The sequence below is a fragment of the Cygnus atratus genome, chromosome 3 (genome assembly GCF_013377495.2).
Source record: "Cygnus atratus isolate AKBS03 ecotype Queensland, Australia chromosome 3, CAtr_DNAZoo_HiC_assembly, whole genome shotgun sequence".
NCBI lineage: Eukaryota > Metazoa > Chordata > Aves > Anseriformes > Anatidae > Cygnus > Cygnus atratus.
The window spans coordinates 49,738,046-49,759,719 of record NC_066364.1 but is presented as its reverse complement, the minus strand read 5'-3'; the positions used below and the strand labels follow the sequence as shown (position 1 = coordinate 49,759,719).

General features: G+C 45.4%; 1 protein-coding gene across 4 annotated transcripts in view; it reads left to right on the top strand.

The window, feature by feature from the left end:
• Positions 1-21,670, top strand: part of TRAF3IP2 (TRAF3 interacting protein 2) — a 28,086-nt gene extending 6,416 nt beyond the window's left edge. For 3 of the 4 annotated variants that reach the window (XM_035538682.2, XM_035538684.2, XM_050709886.1), the window contains 9 exons: positions 3,267-3,353; positions 3,601-4,344; positions 7,386-7,575; positions 9,801-9,976; positions 11,214-11,302; positions 12,718-12,786; positions 15,112-15,228; positions 16,394-16,468; positions 21,063-21,670. In XM_035538682.2, the coding sequence (XP_035394575.1) occupies positions 3,338-3,353; positions 3,601-4,344; positions 7,386-7,575; positions 9,801-9,976; positions 11,214-11,302; positions 12,718-12,786; positions 15,112-15,228; positions 16,394-16,468; positions 21,063-21,209 (1,623 nt within the window). In that variant the 5' untranslated portion in view covers positions 3,267-3,337 and the 3' untranslated portion in view covers positions 21,210-21,670. Of the gene's footprint in view, positions 1-3,266; positions 3,354-3,600; positions 4,345-7,385; positions 7,576-9,800; positions 9,977-11,213; positions 11,303-12,717; positions 12,787-15,111; positions 15,229-16,205; positions 16,295-16,393; positions 16,469-21,062 lie in introns of all 4 variants that reach the window. The other variant, XR_004777425.2, reaches the window with a different exon arrangement.
• Positions 21,671-21,674: the final 4 nt, after the last annotated feature.

Sequence of the window (21,674 nt, the reverse complement as noted above, 5' to 3'; positions counted from 1 at the left end):
TCATAATGTTTAGCTCATGTAACACAGGAAGGAGATAAGGCAGTCATTTAAATATTTAGTTGATTGAAGAGATAAAGAGGCATTTGTCCTTTTAGAGGGCCAAACTAATAGGAAATACATTTTTAAACTGTTCTGAAGTAAGCATTGTTTCTGCCTGCGTTGTGCCTAGTATTAGATTCACATAGTCTGTGCATGACCCGTTTCGCAGAATGCCAGCATTAATGATGCAACTGAAAAAAAAAGGCAAAAACTTTGAAGGCTGTAGCCTCCAAAGGAATTTATTAACTTTTAAATCCCATCGGACAGCTGGTCCAAATCCTGCTGAAGGCAACAGAGAGATTCCCATTTAGTTTACTCAGTTTTGGATTGAGTTTCTGGTTTCTCAGTAGAAGTGTGTTTTGTGGTGCTAAACCAATGGCTGTTGAATATAGAGGATCTGAATTCAAAGTGGCATGTTGATTTGGCTATTTGAGAGACTACCAAGAAATAACATAGTGTAACAGGCCTTGTAAATTTGTTTCTGAGAAGCCGTGTTTGGGTGTTGGCTAACGATTATATCTAATGGTGAGATGCTCGAAGCGTGTTGCTCAAGAGGAGGAGCTGCACCCAGGCACCCCACGGCAGAGCTGTCTCTCTCTGACCACCAGTGAGAGTTTCGCACGAGGAACCAGCTCGGTGGGGCTGCTGAGTGGTGGGGATAAGAGCTGGCAATATGATTTGTGCCGCTCGCCTGCGCGTCATGCGGCCCGTGAGTGGGCAGACAGAGATACCCACAGGTCAAAGCACGCCTGAGCAGGCGCTTGGAGGCCAGGTGGTCTAAGGGCCAGCCTTACAGAGCCGTTCAGATGAGCAGATATGCAAAAGGCCTCGCAGGGAGTAGGGCAGCTGGCCTTCACAGCGCTTCTGTGCGGCTGGCTGGGGGCCATGCAGCCGCCTTACAGCCCGGAGCACCGTGCAAACCTGGCCTCGCGCCGCGCTGTCCCGGTGAGTCACCGCCCCAGGGAGGCACCCATTTCAGCTCTGATCCGGACGGCCAGAGTTCCCGGGCTAATAGTGCCTCGTCACTGCTGCAAAGGAGAGCGCAGCACACGTCTCTGTCACGATCCCGGGCTGATAACGCGAGCTCAAAGTTTCCTCTTTCCCGTCTCATCAGTTATGAATCAGGGAACCCTGACTCAGTGAGCGGGACCGGCGACGGGGACGTGGCGCAGAGGAAAAGTGCTGTGGGCCACGGGAAAGGAAGGCTGCGTGGTGGTGATAAGCCAGCTGTCAGGATTTGAAGCCTGGGTGCTCGTGTCGGAAGGAGCTGGTTTAGGACAAGACCCTGCCTTCTCGTGCACCAAGGTGCGGCTGTCGGAGCAGCAGCGTGCTCTCTGCGCTGGGGCAGCTAATAGCTGCTCACAGGACTTGTCTACATGGGAAAATTTGCCAGCGTAATTACTCTGCGGTAATTATCCTAGCGTAACTCTCCCCGTGGATGTGCTTATTATAACACAGGATGTGTATTTTGAATATATGGTAAATCTGCTGCATAGGTGGGGTTTATGTTACACGGAGGAGGAATATTTACCTTGCAGCCCAGCAGCAGCAAAGCACAATTTTTATCCTACTTCCCAGAAAATGTTACACCAGGAGTTTTCAATGCCAGAGGTACTTTCAGGGGGAAATACATGTCAGTCGATCTGATCAGCGTGAACCTAAAGCCTTGCTCTTGTCCTGTAGCACAGGGCACGTTCTTTGCTTTTCCAGAATGGCTGTGGGAGCCAGGATAAAGGTTGGGGCACTGCCTTGTGCCTCTCCATGAGCCTGTCCAACTGTTTCTAATACTGTGGTTATCTGAATATGTTCTTCATTTGAACTTTCTGTTCAAGCTACTGTGACTGAAGCTGGGCAAAATCCTTGGATCCCTGAAGTCTCCTCAGATGTGTTGTGATTTTGACTTTCTCTACCAGGCTTTCAAGTCAGATTCTCTTGTCAAACATTGCCATTCCCATTGCTTGAGTGCTCAGACCATTCTTCTCCAATAACACTCCTGGGATTTCGGCTTCTCCCATGTGACAGAGGGAAAACAGCTGGTGAAATGATGAGTACCAGACATATTCCTCTATACCCCATGGCAAGGGATAAAATCTGCTGGGAGCAAGGTACCCTGCACCCCTGCACCAGAGGATGCAGATGTCCGCAGAGATCAGCAAGCTGACCTCAGATGTGCTGATACGCTTCTGTGCCACAGTCTGGGGAGGCAGGGGCTTGGGTATGGGAAGCAGCACGGCTGCATCAGCACCCTGCCCCGCTGTGCTTCAGCCTCGATTGCCTCCAGCTCAGGAGGAAGCTCGCCCTTTGGTTTGGGACCGGGGGTGGCTCCCAGTTCCTGCCTGAGCTCGGTTACCATTTGCTTGAGCCTCTTCCCACCACAGCACCCTGTGGCTTACGGATGTGGATATGAATAATGAACATTGCACCCAAAGCTTCTGCTTCTGCTTCTGCACCTCCACAGTCCAGCAATGTTTTGGTCCAGCATAAAACCAATGCTCTGTGCAAGCCTGCAGCAAGGCTTGTGCTTCTCATCCCAAAGGGTGGTACAACAAGAGCATGTCATTCACCTGTCACTGCTGCTGTCATTCTGGAGCAGAGGCATCTGTCATCAAGGATCATTTGGTTAGACCAAATTTACTGACAGCACCTCCAAAAGGAAGGGATGATTTTGATGTCTGGAGCAGAAGCCAATTCCGAAGAAAGGGAAAAAATAATCCAAACAGTAACTAAAGTTTCTAAATTGTCTTATAAATCTCAATAACTTCAAATAACAACCATGCAATAACAGCATGGATGAACTGGTTTGATAAAACAAGCAGCAACACTTGGAAGCTAGCTTTGGAATTGAAATTACTCAGCTAGGTGTGCGGTGAAGTTTAGATCCAAGGAATCAGTATGAAGGCATTATTACAAGGTCTGGAGTAAAATATTGCAAATGATTGTATTCCCTAGAATATGCCTGAGCATACAGATCTCCAGATTTATACAGCCTGCCTTTCTGTCAGGTGCAGAAATTACCTATGAGAGACAGTTCGTGTGCTTCTTTTTTCCCCAGTCTCAGCAGGAACAGTAAGTTCCAGAAATCCCATAAAAGCGTCTGTTTTGCGAAATGCAATTTCCAGAACTCTAACCAGTATTTCTTTTCCAGTCTCTGAGATGGAGTTATTTTGGGATTATTGCCTGTGTGAAACTGTACCATGTTCACAAGACTACTTTCTCTTGTTTTCCAGTTTGCTGGAAAATTCTGGCCTTGCACTAAGGCAGTCGACTCTCTTTTCTGGTGTGACCACAGAACCTGGAAATGGCCTCCGTGTCAGGTGAGTCCAAGTTATAAATCTGCACTAGCCACACTCCAGCTAACCCTCCGCTGTCTTGCTTTGCCAAAATTCAGCCAGACCTTTCTTGCTGTTTTCTCCCTGTCTTTTTAAAACATGTAAACATGTAAATATAAAGAATGCACATTGCTCTTCAATATTCCAGCTCACCATCACTGAGTGATGACTGGCAATAGGCACTGGTCTGTCTGGCTGTCAATCTACAGTGTTTCTTCTTCCACTTTTTCAGGCACTTTTGTGAGCCGAAGCATACCAGTGGAAGTCGATGAATCCATGTCGTGGTCCCCATTTCCTGAAGGTGTCTTGGAAGAGGCTTCACAGCCTTCTGGCGAGGATGTGGAGGATGAGGAGCCTCAGAGACGATGTGCTGCTCAAACACCTGTGGCTGATCCGTCGTGCCTCTGCAGAGCACCAGCACATCACCAGCTGCCCGCGGAGCCAGACAGCAGGCTGTGGTCAAAATACACCAATCCTGATGGAGATGGGCGCTTCTGTTCCTCTGGTGAATCAATAGCTGAAGTATTTCACCCCAAGATGCATCTTTTAGCTATGGACAAATCAGGCGTGCAGCCAAGACCACAGCTTTCAGCTGACACTGGGCACAATTCCAGTAAGTCGGAGCAGAGCTTGTCTGATGCTCCCGAGCCCTCACCGGAGGAGAGCAACAAAGGGAGTTCACGGTCACAGCAGCCCTCGGGAAGCAGACCCCCAGCTGAGCTGGCGACCGTGGACACGGGGTACAACTCCCAGTCGCGAGACGTGATGGGCATCAGGCACCTGGAGCCCCCCTTACCGCTTGTGTCCGTGCTGAACCCCCAGGACCTCCCAGGACCGCTGATCTCCAGGGAGTTTTTTGGACCTGAGCACCAGCAGTACCCCGTGTGCCAGCACTTGCCCCATCCCAACGCTTCCCCGCAAGCCCACGGCTGCTTTGGGCACCGCTGCCCGGCAGAGCAGCACCTGCAGAGCCCATGTGAGTAGCACTGCTCACCCCGAGGCAGGTTTTCCGGGGGCATCACAGCCATTGTTCACAAAGCTGGCATTTTCCTACTGTACTTCCTTTGCAGCATGCAATTATTAATATTTGTAAACAATTACTTGCAGTCTACTTTATATTTCCAGGTTTTAGGGTTGTGCAGACGGATTCTCTGATGCAGAGCCTTTGAGCCAGAGAGAAAGTTAAAGAGCTCACAGTTGCTCATCAAATAAAGGCTAATGATTTTGCCTAGAAACTAGCCTTTGTCATGCTGAGCATACACAGCCTTCTCCCTGCTGTTATTTCATATTCTAGTCATTTCCTTCCTCCTTGCATCAGTCATTCAGCAGCCTCCTATACCGACTTAATTCCTGTTGTTTTCATAGATTTCCTTGCTCCCACTTGGATCCCCGAGGTTGAGAATTTCCTGCCAGAGTCTGGATGGGTGCTTACCCTTGATCTCTTTAAACAGTATCTACCAGCGTTATGACCAAACTAATCCATGTGTTTTATTTCTGTATGAAAAGAGCATGACATCCATCAACCTCATTTTTTCTGTTGTCAGCTGAAATGGAAGCTCATTACTTAAAATGGACCCCTCTCAGCTGCTGGTGATTGTATCACTGAATGCTGATGTGACCCAGTCAATATGGGTGTTTTGGCTCTCGGAGACTATGGCGCAGTTTACAGCCTGCTATTAATTAGTATTCCTTTTCAGTCTGCGAGATTTTTATCTGTTATGAAGTGAGCTTTGAACATTCGACAGCAATATCATTGTTTTAATACAATTTATATTACATTAGACACAGGAGACCCCAACCAGTTTGGAGCTCGCTTTGTAATAAAAAGCTGAAGGCCTGTTCTGATAACCCTTTTTTCTTAACCTTCTGTTGACTCCACAGCATTTATATTACATTTGTTTAAAGAGTTTTCTCATTCCAGCGATGTCAGAGTGTCAGAGCTGCAGTTTTCACCTCTGGTCTTGGGGCTTTGTAATGGGGAAGGAGCTACAGATGGACTTCCATCAATGACTAGAGCTGAACATTTGCAAAATGTCCCCTGCTTTTCTGCACGTACCTTCTCATTTCAGTTTAGCTTGAAGCAGATGAAGAGCTGGTTGCACAATACCTCTCACTGTTTACCTCCTCCACATGTGGGCATCGTGAGAAACAGGACAGTTACTGAACCAGGCCGTTTTATATCAAAGCAGGGGCTCTGAAAGGCTTTCTTTAGAAAAATCGCTGGTGTTTCAACCATATCCAGAGGGCAAAAAGGATAAAATAAACTCAGATGGCTGGAGCAGATTTGGTCAGGACCAAGAAGCTGGCAACTGTACGCCTGTTTCTCACATGCCTGGTACAGCATAAATCACCTCCTGACAGCTCCTTGTGTTTCAGATAATGGCTGGGCAGTGGCAGACCACAACAAAGCCGTGCAGTTTGTCTGTCGCAACGCGCCTCTCCCGGGCACTAGCAACAGCGTGCATCGCGCCCGTAAGCTCTCAGCTGGTTCTGAACACCTGCTATTTGTGACACGACAGCAAAACTACTTCTGAAGTCAAAGAAATCCTCGCAGCAGTGCTGGGTAACCAGGGGCCACTAGTTCAGATAGTCATATACGAGAGCTGTTTGTGTGTGAGGGCGCGCGTGCTTCACCACACTGAGCTTTGAGCAGCAGTGGTTGCAGCCATTAAAATACTGCAGCATCAGAGAGAGCCGAGGGAAGCTGGTGAAACTCGCACTGGGCTCCTCACCTGTAAACAAACTGAATCTCTCAGAGCCTTGACAGCTTCCCCGAGGCTGGTCATGAGGAACCTATGAGAAGCTCATAATTACTTTCATTTTTTTGTTCTCCCAGCCTCTTTCACCCTGGCCTGTTACAAACAGTTAAGAGTGGGGTGGGAATATCTCCGAATACAATCTCAAGAAATAAGATGTCGCCGACTCACAGTTCCATCAGAAACCTCTGTAATTGTGGGGTTGGTTTTAAAGTACTGGCTCCTGGAGTTGGATGATTTCCTTAAAGCTTTGTTTTCTTTGTTGTTTCCTCTTTTTTTTTTTTAAACCTTAGTCCTCATGGCTGATAGGAAAAGGAAAGCATGACACCAAAATAGCAAAAAGGATTTAAAAAAAACAATCTAGAGGGGAAAAAAGAGTGTTTGAGCACTGCAGCCTTCTGAGCCAGCTCATAACACCATAATCATGCAGTGCTAATAAGCCCTGCCAGGCTGGACTTTGATCTGCACACAGCAGCTTGAAAGTGTGCAGAGCTGCTGCCTAATGAAAACTGCAAGCAGAAAGACTGAAAAAAAAAATAGTTTTCCCCATTTGGGAAACAAACAGCTTACATTGCTTTCTCTTTCAATTTATGCCAACAGTTCCACTGTACATTAGTTATTAAACAGCATTACGTGTACCCAGCCAGCAACAGTCAGACTTTTCAGAATTGCTTGAGCAAAATTGTTACTTTGGGTTTCCCCTGCAGTCTCCTGGATGGCAACTGGACCAGCAGCAAGACCTTAAAAGGTCAGCTAGGCAGAAAATTTGTGCAGGGTGAAATAACAAACCGAGAGATTATTTTTTCTCCTTTCATTTACAATAATCACAGTCTGTTTAGCCTTAGTGTTGCAAACTGATTTGTTCCAGGATTTTGCATCTGCTTTCATGAGAATGTTGGGATGATTCATTTTCTCAAGTTATTGCCAAAAAGAAATTAAAAAAATAAAAAACGCATCCAACACTGAGGCATGTTAAGTGCAGGGACAAAGCAGCCCTGAGTATTTAACTGTCAGTTGTCCCAGTAGTGCAGCCCACAACAGGGATCTGAACCATGTCATATGTGAAAGGGAAACAGGAAACCAGACCATAAAATGTTCCTTAATCTCGCTTCTTTCAGACTCAGTTACCTGCAAATGCTTCCAAACTGCTCAGTTTCCCTCAAATGAAGGAGGACGTGCCTGGAAAAGAATAAACACAAACTGATACAAAAATGTGTTGGCTGAAATGATAGCTGCTGCCTTTATTTTCTCACCTTCCCAGATGGCAGAGCTCCTTACCAGCATCTTGCACATACATCGCAGCCACTTCCTCCTGTTCCTGGACCTTGCGTGAGGGTTATCCGCCCGGCCCAGCAGGTCATCCCAAACTGCTCAAACCTTCGTGCTCCCCAGGGCGCTGGAGACCGACCACCCCAGAGGCTGTGCTCCTCCCCTGGTCCTCCTCGGTTCCTGTAAGTATGCCCCCAGGGGTTTGAGGCTCCTCTAATCTCATTCTGTGGGTTTTTAACTGGTAATTCTGAAGCCTTGTAATGTTAGCATGCCCGGGCTGCAGGGGTAGGTTCAAGATGCTGGGCAGTTTTCTTTATTTGCTATTTTATGTGCAGCAGGGACCTGACCTTACCCTGAAGAGTTTCAAAGCCGGTTACCCGATATGTTGTTACAGCGCAGCCTGAAACTCATGCATTAAGGAAGAAAAACAGTTGAAAGTTAGAGATGGGGCTGATGAGTTAAAAGGGGGCTGAAAATGTTTCATTTGAAACTTTAGAGCTCTCCTGCTCGAGTGCAAAGGTCAATTTGGCGACTCGCTGCAGTCTTCAGCTTTATGGTGTACCAGCCTGGGCTGCCTCAATCATTGGCTTTCAGCAATTCCCTTCTTATCTCTTCCATAGTGCAGAGAAAAATGGAGAAAATCTTGTCTGTCACTGATATATCTCTCCATTGCATTTTGCAGCATTTTCTATGATTTCTCATGTAGTAATAAAGCACATCTTGTCTACCACTTTTCATCTGGGTTTTTTTGACTGTTTTTCAAATATTAATTTACCGTGCCTCCTATCTCCCTCCCATTATAAGTGCATCATTAACAAGCGGGAAATATCATCTATGCAAGGTTTTCTCCAGACCCGGCTGCCTGAAGTAAAATTGAAGCTGTAGGTAGTTAGCACATCTGAAAAGCAGGCTGCTCTTATTTAAGTGACAACATACATTAAAGGTGCTAAACTTACAGGCATCCCTGTTTGAAAACGTCCACTTACGTGACATGGTCGTGGCAGAAAACTAAGAGAACAGGCAGGATAAAGCAGGATGGACAGCGTGACATTATGATAAGTCAGTAGCAGCAGCAGAGGTAATTGCACTAAAGAGTTTGTATGAAAATGCAGAAACACTGAGGAACAGCAGGTATCCTCTGCATTAGTAAAATTTAAAAAGACTCCTAATTTTTGGCGTATTTGTTACATAAGGTAAAGTTTCGGGAAGATCTGTAAATTAACTACAGGGTCATTTTGTGGCCTTTGATGAGGCGTATGTTGCTTTTCTTGGTACTTCCTTCTGCTAAAAGAAATCCACAATACCTGCTCTCTGTCTTGTGGCTACGTTGCTGGTGTCTGCGTGCTGATTCCAGGAACGGCAGTTATATGTTGGTAATATTTGCCTATAGAGGGTTTTGTAACAGAAAACATCTGTACCAAAATGAATAAACCAAATCTTAATGTGACAACAGAAAACATGCTGTGCCCAGACTGTCATCATTCATTTAAGGAAGGCAAAGAAAAAAAAAAGAGAGTGGGCTTGATTGACTAAATATCACTGCTCTGTGGGGAAAAGCCCTCAGAGAAACCTAACACTCATCCAACAGATTCAGCCCAGCAGATTCAAGTTACACCTCATGTAAAAATCAGTGTAGATTCTCTTTCCTGATGACTTCAACTGTGAACCCAAAGCATGGTAGGATAAGAACTGCTAAGCTTCCTGTAATCTCTCTGTTTGTTACAGTAGAGCAGATATTAGGCAAGATTGCTGCAGGTCCAGAGCACAGATTCCTAACATGACAAATCCTTGTTGGGTCTGCTGTTGCTGGTTAAGAAGTTGAACTTGTTCCCTTTTGAAAAACTTTGAGTTCTGTCCAAAACTGGAGATACTCCAAGCTGTACCACAGCTGGAACTGGAGTGTTCTGTACCCAAATTTTCCTGCTCCCCACCTAGCATCGTGTCTCCTGTGCAGCACAGGACATCCTGAAAGCTGTTGTGCCGTGACCATGACTTGAGTTGTCACGAAGCACCCTTTAGATAATGGGAAGAGGTTGCACAAGTGCCATTCTGCTCTGGTATGTGTGCAACAACATCCATGGCACGGCATTATTTCTTGCTCGGAAATGCTCTTTGCTTCTGTTAATTGCAAACTGAGCAGCTTTCAGCTACGAGGTACATTTACTTCCTGTGGCTAATGTTGCTTCTGCAATAAACTATGTCTTGTGGTAGACTGTCACCAAGGTATCAAGAGGGCTCAGATCAAAAGATGCTGTAATAACTAAGTAGAAATGCCACGTCTATCATTTCTACAAGAACTTTTCTTAGGTAATATACAGACAAAGTTCTCAGTTTGTTATTAAAAAGAAAAACCTGAATTTTACCTGAAAAGAAGTATTTTTAAATCCTCGCTTGCTTTTCTTTGTAGAAACCAGATCTACAACCAGCTACCTCATGGTCAGCTACCCCCCAAGGCATGTGGCCCGGATGAAGCATGCTGTTGTCCTTCTGACAATTTTCCATTTCCAGCTGCTGTCCCAAGACCTCTGAGTAACCCTGCAGCCAAGGGAACTCTGAGAACCAGCAATTTGCCGGAGGAGTTGCGTAAGTGGTTAGCAAATTTGTTCTGTGCAAGATTTTACAGAGCAGTTTCACAGCCTTAGGTGGGAAAGCTCAGGGGACGAAGTGGGGGTAGCAACATTAAGACACAAAGACAAGAAGAAAGGAAAACACTGGATGTCATCACATCTGTAGGGTGTGAGCATTCGTGTTTGGTGGAATGGAATTATTCCCTTGAATCCTGAAAACATAATTGTCATTAATTGCTTGTTATTTTGTTTACTGAAAATAAATACCGTTTAGATTGTTTTCATGACTTCTTGCTAAACAGGATGTCCCTCTGAGGCAGGAGGCACTGAGGCTTACAGTAAAAGACTAATAACAAACAAAGCCTTAGGGATAAAGTGTTTCTGCCTGTCCCAAACCAGACAAAAATGTCAAGTCTTGACCTCAGTTTCTCCGTGACCTGATGAGTGGAGACGACTTTGGGTCAGAAGCCCACGGTAAGGGCCGAGGGCGTCACGAGCACCCGCTGAGCTTCTTTCCTTGCCACCAGCCCCTGAAACACTTTCACTCTTCGGCTTTTCTGGGAAAGTCAAGTCTCAGAAAAGCTGTCTTCCTTCTTAATGCCACGCTGGCCAGCCAGTGAGATATGCCATTGCTAAGATCCCTCCACATCTCTCCTGAGGTTTCAGTTTTTCCTTTAGTCTCCATTTTTTCACATGACCTTTCAAAGCCCCACATGACAACTTTCTGGTTTGAAGGACTAAGTTATGACCCTGGAAACCACTCTTGTATAAGCCCTAGTTTATCAGTGTGTCCTAGATAAAGGAATTACTGGATAATATTGTGTCATTTTTGATACCCATGCAGCTGGTTTACCTTGACCACATGGTTCTTTAATGTGTAAGAAAACTCCTTCAATGTTGGTGAGAGCAGCTGAAGACATTGCTGTCCTCAGCCTTCCATCCTGCCCTGCAGAGGAGTTTATTGCTGCTGTAAGCGGAGGCTGTGCAGCACCTGTATGGACTCCTCCAGCTCTCAGCTGGGTCAGTGAGGTTTTGGGGAGGCTGGCTGCACCTGGGGCTAGGCAGCATGAGCTCTGGGTGAGGGCCCAACCTCACATATGCCAAAGGGATGGGGAAAAAAGAAGCTTGATTTGTAAATTCATTTTGTAAACAATTTAGAGGCACATATGTGGGCAGAACCCGCAGCACAGCAGAAATGGAGGCCCTTGCATAGTGTATTTTAATGCTTTGCATGTTCATATGGACTCTTTTAGGCAAGGTCTTTATAACCTATTCCGTGGACACAGCGGTGGAGGTCATGAAATTTGTGAACTTCCTGCTTGTAAATGGATTTCAAACTGCTGTAAGTATTCCTTCCGGAGAAAATTACTTTCAACCAGGGAAGAAAAGAGATGTTTTAAAAAAAAAAGCAGAGGGCATACATGGTGTGTTTAAATGCTTTGCTGTTTATCGATGTAGTTTGTAGATTAAGGAGGCTACAAATGGAATGAAATGGCCTCAGTTTTAAAAGTTGTAACTTAAATGATTAGCCATTTCATTTGCCCCTATTTTAACTGAATTTTGTACTTTGAATTGTGTTTTAATAATGACCCTGGAAAATTCCATTTAGTGACACCAGATACCAGATGGGCAATAATATGAGTTTTTGTGAGCTATTCCATTAACATTATCTCATATTTGGTCTGTAATACCAATATTAAAAAAGGTCAGTTTTCACATTCATCCCATCCGAGCTTCTTTTCTGAGAAGGTATTACATCGTTGGTTCTTCAAATGTGAATACCTTTCTGCTAAATACTGATCTAAAATTAGTGTATTTCACACAGCTTAATGAAACAGTCCATCTCATGGTTTCATTTGCTTTGTTATACCTTTGAAAGGAATTCAAAAATCACTGGCCTGAAAAGGCCTGTGTCCTACTGTCTAATCCCATAAACAATCCAGATTTTCATTTAACTTCTCGTGAGCTTGCTTCATCGTAACTACCCCCTCTAAGGGACCAGTCCATAGAGACTCTAGGATTCAGCATTCGTCAAAATCTTGATTCATATTTTCTTATTTCAAGCCCATATGCTATCTGACCCCTCAACCTTCACTCTGGCTTCAGTTCAGGAAAGCATTTAAGCAAGTGGCTGTCGTTAAATTGAATGAGACTCAGTGGGGGTTTTGTCCATGCTTATTTATCTTCATGAATCAAAGACTTTTTCCAGAGACTGAAATTATATTTCTCCCCAGCAGTTCTGTACTATGACCAATTCATAAGAAAGCTCAGGGCGTCATGGAGGTACAGAGTAGAATGTTCATTAATAGCACTTTTGCTGGACAGGCAATTCTTGGTACATGCTAAAGAAAAAAATAAATACAGCAAAATAGCCCCCAAACAGGGAAACAAATGTGTTCTCTACTTTTAAAAAGAAAAAAGAAAGAAAGACTTGAGAGTGGAGTAGTTTTCTTCTATCAAAAGCTTGGAGAAGTTAATAATTACTCCATTGGTCACAGTCCTTGATTGCCAACTCTGGGGCTCACTGAGTGTGCAGGGAGTGAGTGGTGATGGCTGCATTCAGCACTGGCAAGTCCTCCATCTCTCTGCTCAGTCCGAAGTCTGGATTGCTGCATCCAGTGTCAGTGACCTGCCTGACTTCCCAGCGCACGCTCTGAAAATTGAATGTGATGTAAAGCTAAAACCTGACACTCGGAATATATCCTTGCAGCCAGAAAGGCGTAAGGATGCTCACCACGGACTTTCATTCTCTTACAGATTGATATATTCGAGGACACGGTGCGAGGTATTGACATCATAAAGTGGATGGAACGCTACCTAGGTGATGTATGTAAAGGCAATTTAACCTTGTTCACAGCAGAGGTGACCTGAGGAAAATGGCTGAATTATTCTAATAGTAACAGGAGCAGCATCAGAATGCAAGATCCTACTATGCCCTTTCCTGCCCCTACTGGAATAGCAGAGGCCTGTGATAGAAAGCACGGACAAATCTCACTTGCTTCCGCTTCTCATGGTCTCAAAACTCTTTAGGAAATGAAGTGCTAATCCTGGCATTCCCGACAAATTCTAGCGCTGGCTGTTAGACTCAGCCTGAAGCTGCCATTGGACAAGTTGTTCCTCTGTCTCATTTTTAAGCAGTGTGTTTTACCCATGCATGGATATAATTTTATCTGTGATTCATCCCGGGCTGCATAGTAGTGGCTGATGGTTATTCTACTTCTCACCCATAGCTTCCTTGTTATCCAAAACATGGAAGGGTTCTTCGGCATAAATCATCCTACATGTAAACTGGAAATTGGTATCCGGTTAGTCAAAAGACAGGTTCACTCCCGTCACTTCATGTCCATCTAAGCAGTAAAATTCATATTGCTGCCAGTGCAGTCTCTCACAGCAGCAGCTTCTTCTGAAGTTCAAAGGAGCAGTGAGTGCACATCTCCACAAGGATCAGGCCAGGTGGGCCCACTACACTAGCACAGCAGGACACAGACTGCCAGTTCTGTGGCTCGGCATGTGCCATCATGGGGTGGCTTCCTTTGGTTCTTCCCTTGCTGGGGAGCCACCAGGCCTCTGACTCACTCCAGGCAGATCTCTGTGGCTTGGGAACAGGATGACAAAGTGGTGGGCTCTCCCCAACCCGAGCAAAGCAGCTCAATCTCCCCAACCCAGCACTACACAGGTTTCCTAAAGGTGGTCTGTCCAGCAGGACACCTTAGCTCCAGTGCATTACCACGCAGGCCTGGTGCTACTGCGTGCACAGCCAGCCTGGGGCCTCTGCTGTGGCAATGCAGTCATGCATTTTGGGGTTTTCATCAGGACAAATTAGGCTTGGACTCACCGTGTATAATTGAGGTATTGAAACTAGAAGCCACAGTGAATTTGCTTTGGCCAAGAACATCATTAACACTTAAAATACAAACGGGCAGAACTCCCTAGGGACTCCTGCACAGTCAGTAGGAGAGCCTGATATGTGCAGAGAGCAATTCCCCCCTTCCACATAAGGATCCTTCTCTGGCTGCCCCCCTGGAGACGTCTGTTTTCCTCTACTGCCTGTGGAGGCAGTTTCTGACTTCTAAACCTTTACACATGTGAGCAAGAAAGGACTGCTTGGACACAAGCAGGGGGATGTGTGCAATCAGGCATGTCTCTGCAAACCCTCAACATCTGTAAATGCTTACATGCACATCAGGCAGAAGCAAAAGTAATTCTGGAGTATGTTAAGTCAGTGCAAGGGATAATGGTTCTTTACTGTATTTGACCCTGTGGTGGGGTAAATTCCCTTGATATTGCACAGAAGGAAAGAGTTAATTAGGTGCCAGGCTGACTATGAGCCACATACTTGGAAGCCTTACACAGCCTGATGTGGCGGGGATAAAAGACAGGCCCTAGATAAACAAAAGTAGGAGGCTTTCATCTGCGAACCTCTTCACTGGCCCACCACTAAGGAGGAGAGAGATTTCCCAGATGTGAAGGACGGCCCCTCTGTGGAAACCTGAGATCAGTGAGCCTGGGATTAAACAGGTCACGGTGGGACCTGGGCTGTCCCAGAAGGGTGAGGAGCACTGCTTTCAGCCCACCACAGCAAGGTGGCACAGAGCCACCAGGTACCCCTAAACCTGCCCAGGCTGTCTGACACAGCCCAGCTCTCTGCACAGTCACCTCTCTGCGCACCTCATGCTAAGGATCAGCAAGAGAAGTTCGTCTTTCTGCTGCCAAAAGCCCTAGGTGTAGTTTCCACAGAAAACTACCTTTAGTGGCTTTGTCTATAAAAAGCCATAGATGGTTAAAAAGATGCACTTTTCCATAAGCTGTTGGAAAACATTTAGGTCTGAATTTGAGGATAACTTTTCTGTGTATGTACATCTGCACTCTACGCTGATAAAAAAGTAGCTTTTTATTACAGGGATTCCAACTGTAAACTGGAAGCTGCTAATATATCTCTTGACATTTAGATTTTCTATATAATGCAATCTCGAGAAATAAAGAGGACGAGTGTACGAGTTCTCCTGTATTTCCTGCCAGAATGAATGAGATCCTCTCTCGTTTGCCAAGAACATAAAGATCACTTAAAACACAAACTGGCAGATTTCCGATCTGCCTCTACCAAACACACTGCATTTCCCAATTTCATAAAAGTGCTTTTCTCCCTAACAGAAGACGGTGATGATAATCATAGCAATCAGTCCAAAATACAAACAGGATGTGGAAGGGGCTGAATCCCAGCTGGACAGGGATGAACACGGCTTACATACTAAATACATCCACAGGATGGTAAGCAAGGACATGCATTTACTGTTTTACAAAGACTCTGTCTCTTCTTCTCAAAAGACAAATCTGTCTCCAAATGGCAGGTTCTTTGCTTTGTTTTCACTAATCCCCATAGTTAAACACCCCCCTTTGGAATTCATTAATCCTCCCTCTCATCAGCTCCGTATGCTCATTAACATCTGCTAAGAGGTTCAAGAAAGAAAAATCCTATTAAATGTGCTCATCTTATTCTTCCATGTTCTTTATTGTTCTATGTATATTTCCTCCTGCACCTTCTCAAGCCCACGTTGCTCTATCATACAGCCCTGAGCACAATCTTATCTAATGCTGCCTGACCTTCCTCCCTGTAAGGTCTTTCCTCGGGCAGCAGTAAAGCTGGCTAAAGCATGAAATTGCAAAGCAAAGGCCAGATCTGCAACGGGGGGGCCCTGGGGGCACAGGGTGGCAGGGGGACAGTGTGGGGCACAGAGGCCCATCTCTGCAGTCTGCCACAGGATGGATGTTTAGTTCAGCAGAGCTCACAGAGCCATGAAATTCATCCTTTCTCCCTGGGTTCACAGTCTGCCTCCTTTCTCACCCTATAACTGGTCTGATTCCCCCCGTTTGATGCTGCAGTCAAACTTGTGAGAAGCTGGCACCAAGGGGTGAGCTCTCAGCAGCATTTTGCTCACCTCTCTACCCCTGGGAGCCTGTGACTCATTCAGTCGGTGTCCTGGGGACACGGGGGACAAGCTGAGCCCCAGCTCAGACATGGAACAGGGACACAGGGGACAGGCTGGGACCTAGCTTGGACACAGAGCTCGCCTCCAGCTGCAATCTTTCACCCCTTTGGAGCCTGAACAGGGGCCTTGAGTCAAGCTTCATTGGTTCTAGAGGGGTTTCACGGGACTTGCAACTGCAGCTAAAACCACAATTATTTCATACCACAGAACTAAATGCTTAAGAAATGTTGACAGATCTTTCCTGTATCCTTTCTGTAGTAAAGAAGAATCAGATTAAGTGGCCAAACAAAACGATACCCAGAGTCCAGCAGCAATAGATCAAATCACTTAACAGAAGAGCAGTTTAAGTAAGCAACCAATGTTTTTATGCATAGGATTTGGATGCATGCAAAGCAAAATGAACATAACCTTCATCACAATAAATCTGGCAATTTGTTCTATTCTAGATGCAGATCGAATTTATACAACAAGGAAGTATGAACTTCAGATTCATCCCTGTGCTTTTTCCAAATGCCAAAAAGGTAACATACAAATATGTATATATATATTTCTCAGATCATTAGACATATTATTTTGATCACAATGCACCAGAAGTCTTAAAAACCAAAAACTTCATTTTTTGATTTTTAATATCCCACTAGTAATATTCCAAGCTATATTTTACATGAAAAGTTTGCAGTTTTATGTACATACAAATAAAAGCATTTCACCCACAATATAAATCTAAATACATAAATGTATTTCTGAGGATGAATGTATAACTAAAACACAGATTGTCTTGAGCATTGAAAGAATTTAAATGGAGAGAGACGATCTATCCAGCAAGCATACTTTTTATATTAACCCTTTTATAATTTTGTCCAGATGTAGTACTGATGAGTGAGATGGGGGAGATTTATGACTGATTTGAAGTGAGGATCTGGAAGAGGGCGGGTTGAGACTATAAAAATAAAGAGGATAATAAATATTAAAGTACTAGACCATCGCTTGAACTTTGATGGGCCCATCAAAGGCAAACTATAAGGTTTTTTAGGACTTGCAATTTCATCTGCCCTCCTTATTGAAGATTCATTTGAGAATAAGAAATACGTAAGGCAACAGATTCCCTTACCCTTCTTCCTCATGCTGAGAGAATCTCTTGGATTTTTAAAAGATCAGAAAAGTTAAATGGCTTCAGTTACAGATGAGAAATGGCATTCTTCCCCAAACTTAGAATGGGTATATTGTGTTTGTCTTCAGTTTTCCTTGCTAAATGCTGCGTGGCACTGTTGGGTAGCTGTTGTGTTACCCCTAGGTACAGCTGCATTTTGGAGGAGGACGGACAGATTCTTTCGATTTATTTGGGTGCCCAGAGTTTGGATCCTAAGTCAACATTTCAATGATGTTATCACTGACTGTAGGGTTGTGAAATCTCACAACACTTGTGGATTTTAGTGTGATGAAGTTCTTTATTTAGGCCCTGGCTTAGTATAAGCTCGTGATTTTGAAAACATGTTCCTGGGTTTGTAAAATATGTGGGATTCTTTGGAATGAGCATTACCTCTGGTATTTCATGTCATTCAGCTTCCTTCCTGAATGATTGTGGTCTGTTACTTGCATTAAGTGTGAAAAGCTCAGAGACGGCACCGGTGGGAATTGGGCGGACCAAAGCAGCAAACTGTTCAGGGTTTTTGGCTGGTCTTTGCAGCTCGGTGTGAGGGCAAAGGGCAGGACTGCTCCTAATTTGGGGGGCTCCTTGAGTGGCTGCTCTGCGAGCAGACCCTACAGCCTGCAGCCATTTGGCGCACGTGACGTTAGGGGCTACAGAGACAATTGGCACAGCAGGCACTACAGCCTTCTTTGGGCCTCAAGGCAAGCACAAGAACAATAAACTCACGTTAAATTTGGCTGAACTTTATGTATCAGAAGACATATAGCATATAGCAGCAGCTCTCGGACAGTGAACAAGGAATTTCCAGGGCTGGTTTATTCAGCTGCTCTTATCAAAGCATCAGTCTCCAGGCAGCCTTCCTGCCAATCACTCCGCAGTCCACATCACCCTTCAGTTTTTCCAAGGCTGCCTTTCTCACCTAAATTATGCAGACCAGCATTTTCTAGTGCTGTTAAGGTTTGCTCTCTTTGCTCACGCGTTTCTTTGGTACATCATTTACCTTCATCTAATGAGTTAGTAATAATGCGACTGGTGACTTCTTGGGTGGAAGGAGCCCGCCAGCCCTGAGGGGCCTGGACGAGCTGTGGTAATGCAGTCTGTAGAGGAGGTTAGGTACCAGTACTTGTAACACTTGCACGTATTCCAGGGCTAAAAAGTGCCGTGTAAATATACAGTGAGATGATGTCGGCAGGCAAAATACTTCCATTTTGTCTTTTTTACACTGGACTTTTCTCTATATGTGTAAGTCCTGTAATACCTGACACTGGAAAAGAGCAGGGAAGCAAGGTTTGGAAGGTTTCACTTGGGGACGTGGATACTAGATGAGTTAATCTCATCTGAAGTACATCATAAGACACTGATGGTATGTGAAAGCTAGCTGACCTCCAAGGGGAACAGGTCTATGCAATCCAAAGAATGTTCATCGGGAAATTGAATAATGAGGGGAAAAAACATGACACAGAGTTAAGGTGGAACTGGCCTTTCCAGCTTCCCATCGTGCACTCATAAAGGAAATCTGGGTCTTGCTGGTTCAAGGCTTGCATCAAGCCAATCAACAAAAATCTTATCTTCCTGATTTGGTCACCCGATGACGGGAGCATTAAGCTGTGATTGCCCCAGGATGTTCGCTTCCTCTCCCTGGCTGGGGGTTACAGGCAGAGCGGAGGCAGCAGGAGGGAGGTTGTGAGCAGGGTTTGTGCCACGGCGGCCAGGACAGCTCAAACCAGGCTCCCCCACACACAGCCCTAAACACATGGCCCTGCTCTCTGCACTAAGGCACTCTGACCTATTCCTATTCCTCTGATCCATAAAGTTATCAAGTGCTCTTTCTGTGAGGTTCAGAATTTCCTCCCTGCTCACAGATACAGATCTGAATTGAAAGAAAGAAGGAAAGAAGGAAAGAAGGAAAGGAAGGAAGGAAGGAAGGAAGGAAGAAAATGAAAGAAGAAGGAAAGAAAAAGAAAGAAAGAAAGAGAGAAAGAAAGAAAGAAGGAAAAAGAAAGAAGGAAAGAAGAAAAGGAAGAAAAGGGCTGTAACCATCTTCCCATTACTCCCACCTGGTGTGACAGCTGGTGTCATATAGTGAGGAAGGGGACACAGCACTACAAAGTCCCCTTCTTGCTTTCTCTACCGTTCTTCTAGATGAAAATAGCAACTCTCACTACCCCTTGCCCTCACACACCTCCCTCATGTTAAAATCATTGCCAGGGTTGACTAGCATGCAGGTAACTTCATTCTGGAGGGACAGTAAATGCAATTGGCCACAGGACCAGCTCTGGAAGAAAGGCACAGAGCCTGTCTCTGGGCATAGCGTCTCTGGGCCTCTATCCTTATATCCCCACTTGTCAGTTTCTTACCTACTATCCATTTCTCACACTAATTTCCATCTTTTCAAGCTTAACCAATGATTTCCCATGTGGGCTTATATCAAATGCTTTGGTGAAGTCCAGACAGACCAGGTCTACTGCATTTCCTTCCTCCAAAAAATGGAGCTTCTTATCAAAGACAGATAGAGGGCTCGTTTGGCAAACCTCTATATTTTAGCACATTTCCTTCTGTGGCTCTTAACAAGATTTGTTAAAGAAACACATTTTATTTAATGAGGGTGTACACACGCATGCAAACATACTTACTCGTGTCTTTCTTTCTCCCAGTAACATTTGAATCTCTTGGCCGGTTTCAAACCACTTTGTCAAAGGAGTAGAGTTCACAAAGATTCAGATCCAGTCCTATGTGAAAACAGACTTGCAAGCAGAGGCAAGGAGCCTTATTAATGACCCTACTAAGGGGGCTGCTGCTTCCCCTTTGTTGGACAGTGGGATGTCCACCTGGAAGAGCAACATTTTAAAACCACTGCTTTGGAAAAACACTTCACTGAAGCCTCCACCTTCTTGGGCACAGAGAAAGCGGGAGGCCAGGCTCAGCTGGCTCTGCCCCTCACCAAGCTGCTTGTTCAGAAGCCCGGTCACACCGGGGGGGGCTGCAGGTGCCCGGGCCGCTCGCCTCCTCCTTGCAGTAAATCCTGCAAACCCAACCAAGTGGTTAATTAACGCAAACCGCTCCCTGAGCAGTGGAAGCGCCGCAGCCCGGTTCCTACAGCCGCACAGGCCGATGAAGTGACAGCCAATTTGGAAAGCACGAGGCTCGGGAAGGAAGGGTTTGGCCTGCAGATGGGCTGTTTGCTGGCAGGCAGGACACGCGCTGCCCATGCCAGGGCATCCCCCGGCGAGGCGCCAGAGCTGTGGCGTACGCCAGCGGCTCTTTGGCCTGGGAGGGGCCGTGGTGCTCTGTCACCATGCAGGTCCGTGGTGGCCCCAGCTTTGTCACGTTAATGGGCATCGGCCAGCCCTGTGACAGGCTGCATCTCCCCCAGGACACCGGGAGTGCTGGGGGTTTGCCCCCATGTACCTGGAAATGCTTTGGCTTCTCCTTGAGCTCAGCGCCAGTCCCAGCCCCCGGCTCTGGGTGGCCAGAGGACACCATGCTTGGTGAAGGCAGGTGCAAGGCGGGAGAAGGCCACTGGGATGAGAAGTGAACCCTGTGGGTTCTCCTCTCAGCATTTAACACGTTGTGTGGGTCCTTCAGCAGCTACTAAGGGGGAAACACGGGTTGCAGCCTTTCCCTGGTAGGGGCTTAAATGTCTCCCTTGTCTCCTCCGTGTTTATTTTCACAAGCCTTTAGACGCCTATCACTGAGACCAGAATCCCTTTGAAACGTGGTGAAATTAGCCAACATGATGGCAGAACAGAAAGAGAGACAGGCAAGCTGTGAGATCATTTGAAGTTCATTTATTTAGGAACCCAAATACAATTTTGAAGCCAAATTAAAATTTCTTGTTGTTACGGGAAGTGTCTAGAACAGACAAAATGAAATCTTGCTTGGCAGAGTCTAATGAGATCTGCAAGGTTCTGGTACAGATTCAGGAGGATTTATGGGATTTCACTTTTTTTTTTCTTGTTTTTCAGGAACACGTGCCTACCTGGCTGCAGAACACTCACATTTACAACTGGCCAAAGAATAAGAAGAACATCCTTTTGCGGTTGCTGAGAGAGGAGGAGTATGTTGCTCCTCCAATAGGACCTTTACCGACACTCCAGGTTGTGCCGTTATGAACATTATCACTTAAAGTGCACAAGAAGCTTTGTTGTTAAAGAGTTGCTTTTGGCAGGGAGCCAGCCTTCTTCCAGATGGCTCTTTTTGATGACAGAAGACACTCTTTCTGCTAAAGAAATTAGCTGTCTCGGGTAACTCAGGCTCAGCTTGTTCCCCACCATGTTAAACACCTATTTCTGAAGCTGATGGAGCAGAACTCTTTTCTCCTAGATTTTTTTAATAAGCTGCAAATGGAAAGAATGTCCAGCTTTATTTTAACATCTGTTTTGAACATATTCCTTTATTAGTCAATATAGCAAACAAATACCAGAAATAATGTTGCAATAAGTGTAAAATGAAAATTACATCCTCCTTTGTGCTCAGGGTTTCTTCATAGACATTCCTGCCGTGTACAGCATTAACATACAGTCACTTTGTACATGCACTATTAAATATATTTGCCTTCTGTAAGGCTACCTTATACG